This window comes from Aspergillus alliaceus (assembly GCF_009176365.1).
Source record: "Aspergillus alliaceus strain CBS 536.65 unplaced genomic scaffold BDW43scaffold_138, whole genome shotgun sequence".
NCBI lineage: Eukaryota > Fungi > Ascomycota > Eurotiomycetes > Eurotiales > Aspergillaceae > Aspergillus > Aspergillus alliaceus.
In genome coordinates this window covers 1-2097 of record NW_022474821.1, presented here as the reverse complement: position 1 = coordinate 2097, position 2097 = coordinate 1, and the positions used below count along the sequence as shown (strand labels likewise).

At 46.8% G+C, this 2097-nt stretch overlaps 1 protein-coding gene across 1 annotated transcript; it reads left to right on the top strand.

Moving 5' to 3' along the window:
• BDW43DRAFT_44765 (uncharacterized protein) lies at positions 1-881 on the top strand. The gene has a single exon (XM_032050074.1). The coding sequence runs from the start codon at positions 64-66 to the stop codon at positions 799-801; it is 738 nt and encodes a 245-aa protein (XP_031893653.1). The 5' UTR covers positions 1-63; the 3' UTR covers positions 802-881.
• Positions 882-2097: the final 1216 nt, after the last annotated feature.

The following is a 2097-nucleotide window of genomic DNA, read 5'->3' as shown; positions in this document are numbered from 1 at the left end:
CTACAGTATGGGGTTCAGCTGATATCTCAAAACAGTGAATATCCAGAGGCACTGATTCAATTCATGAAGCATTTTGAGTGGACCAATCAGAATACTGCAAGGCCTTTGAAGATTATTGTATTCTGCATGTCCAAGGCCCTCGTCGAGGCTCTCCATAGCCAATACCCGGAGACATATTACTTCCATGCAGATCTGCCTGACCCGGTCAAATCAGACCAATTAGACCGCTTCATTCAGGCAGGTCAGGGTCAGGCAGGTCAGGCAGGTCAAGCAGGTCAAGCAGGTCAAGCAGGTCAAGCAGGTCAAGTAGGTCAAGCAGGTCCAGTAATCCTTGTGGCTACTGGGGCTATTGGGGCCGGTTTTGACTTCTCAGATATCAGTCTAATCATTCACCTGCAGGGTGCCTGGTCATTTACAGATTTCATGCAGGAATCAGGTAGAGCAGCCAGGGGCCCACATGACCGAGGGTCATCCTGGTGCCTGGTCAAACCATCTGACCTGATCGCCAGATCTAGTGATTCCTATGAACGGGGGCTGTTCCGGGCCTACTTGGCTGAAAAGATCTGCCGCCGGCGGTCTATCTATCGGGTATTTAATAATGAGGCTCTGGAGACCTGCCAGGCGGACTGGGCTCTCTGTGATCTCTGTCAGGCACGAGCAGACCAATATCAAAAGACTATTCAGCAAACCCAGCAATACTACCAGACCAGTATAGAGCAGGTAACAACTCTAGTAGATGGACTGCAGACCTGGTGGGAGGATCAGTGTCTCTACTGCTTCTGGCAAGTCTATAGTAAGTGATTCTACTCCTGAGGATTAATCCTACTATGATCCTTATATAAAGACTAGAATTTAAATACTGATATATCTAGGTCAATCCGTGAAATATGGCCAGCCAGGGGAAATCCTGGAGACCCGACAATTTTTGCATGGCTCTAGGACCTGCCAGATATTTCAGGAGATGATATACAGTTTTGACTATGACTGGCGGCCCCGATTTCAACCACAGGCCAATACTTGCTGCTTTACCTGCTTCCTACCAACCAAGGTCTGCCGAGGGGCTCTAGGCAGTCAGTTGACCTGCCAGAGTCCTCCAATTCTTTCCGGCTGGCTGAGCCTGATGGTGTATCATCGAAAGCTATTGGCAAAGCTCTTTCCGCAATACTCTCATATATGGGAGCCTCTGGAGGCCCATTCAAGCCAGATAATCCGAAAGGCACTAGGATATCAATGGGGCCCAATGGACACTGAGGTTCTCTATGCTGTGGCGATTTTTCTTGATTTTTTGATCTGGTATAAAGATCAATAGATATTGTATTTACTAGACTATTTACTTCATTATATACTAGGCTTCTCACTCAATCATTCACTCAATTATTCGCTAATCATTTACTAAATCATTCACAAAATCATCTACTTAATCATTCACCAATTATTCACCAGTCATTTACTTAATTATTCACTAATCATTCACTAAATCATTCACCAGTCATTTACTAAATTATTCATTAATCATTCACTAATCATTCACTAATCATTCACTAAATCATTCACTAAATTATTCACTAATCATTCACTAAATCATTCACTATATTATTCACTTGATTATCCACTAGACTATTTACTAGTCTATTCACAATGACCAACACGGCCATGACTGACCTGGCCTGACCATGACCGACCTGACCAACATGGCCAACACCACCATGGTCAACACCACCATGGTCAACACCACCATGGTCAACACCACCATGGTCAACACCACCATGACCGACCTGACCTGACCATGACCGACCTGGCCGACCTGGCCGACCTGACCAACCTGACCAACCTAACCAACCTGACCAACCTGACCAACCTGGCCAACATGACCATGACCGACCTGACCTGACCATGACCGACCTGGCCAACCTGGCCGACCTGACCAACCTGACCAACCTGACCAACCTGGCCGACATGGCCAACACAACCATGACAACCATGACCAACCTGATCATGACTGACCTGGCCAACATGGCCAACACAACCACGACCACCATGACCAACCTGATCATGACTGACCTGGCCAACATGACCATGACCGACCTGACCTGACCA

Coding starts and splice junctions, on each gene's coding strand:
- BDW43DRAFT_44765 (XM_032050074.1), top strand. CDS start 64: ATGAAGCATTTTGAGTGGACCAATCAGAATACTGCAAGGCCTTTGAAG.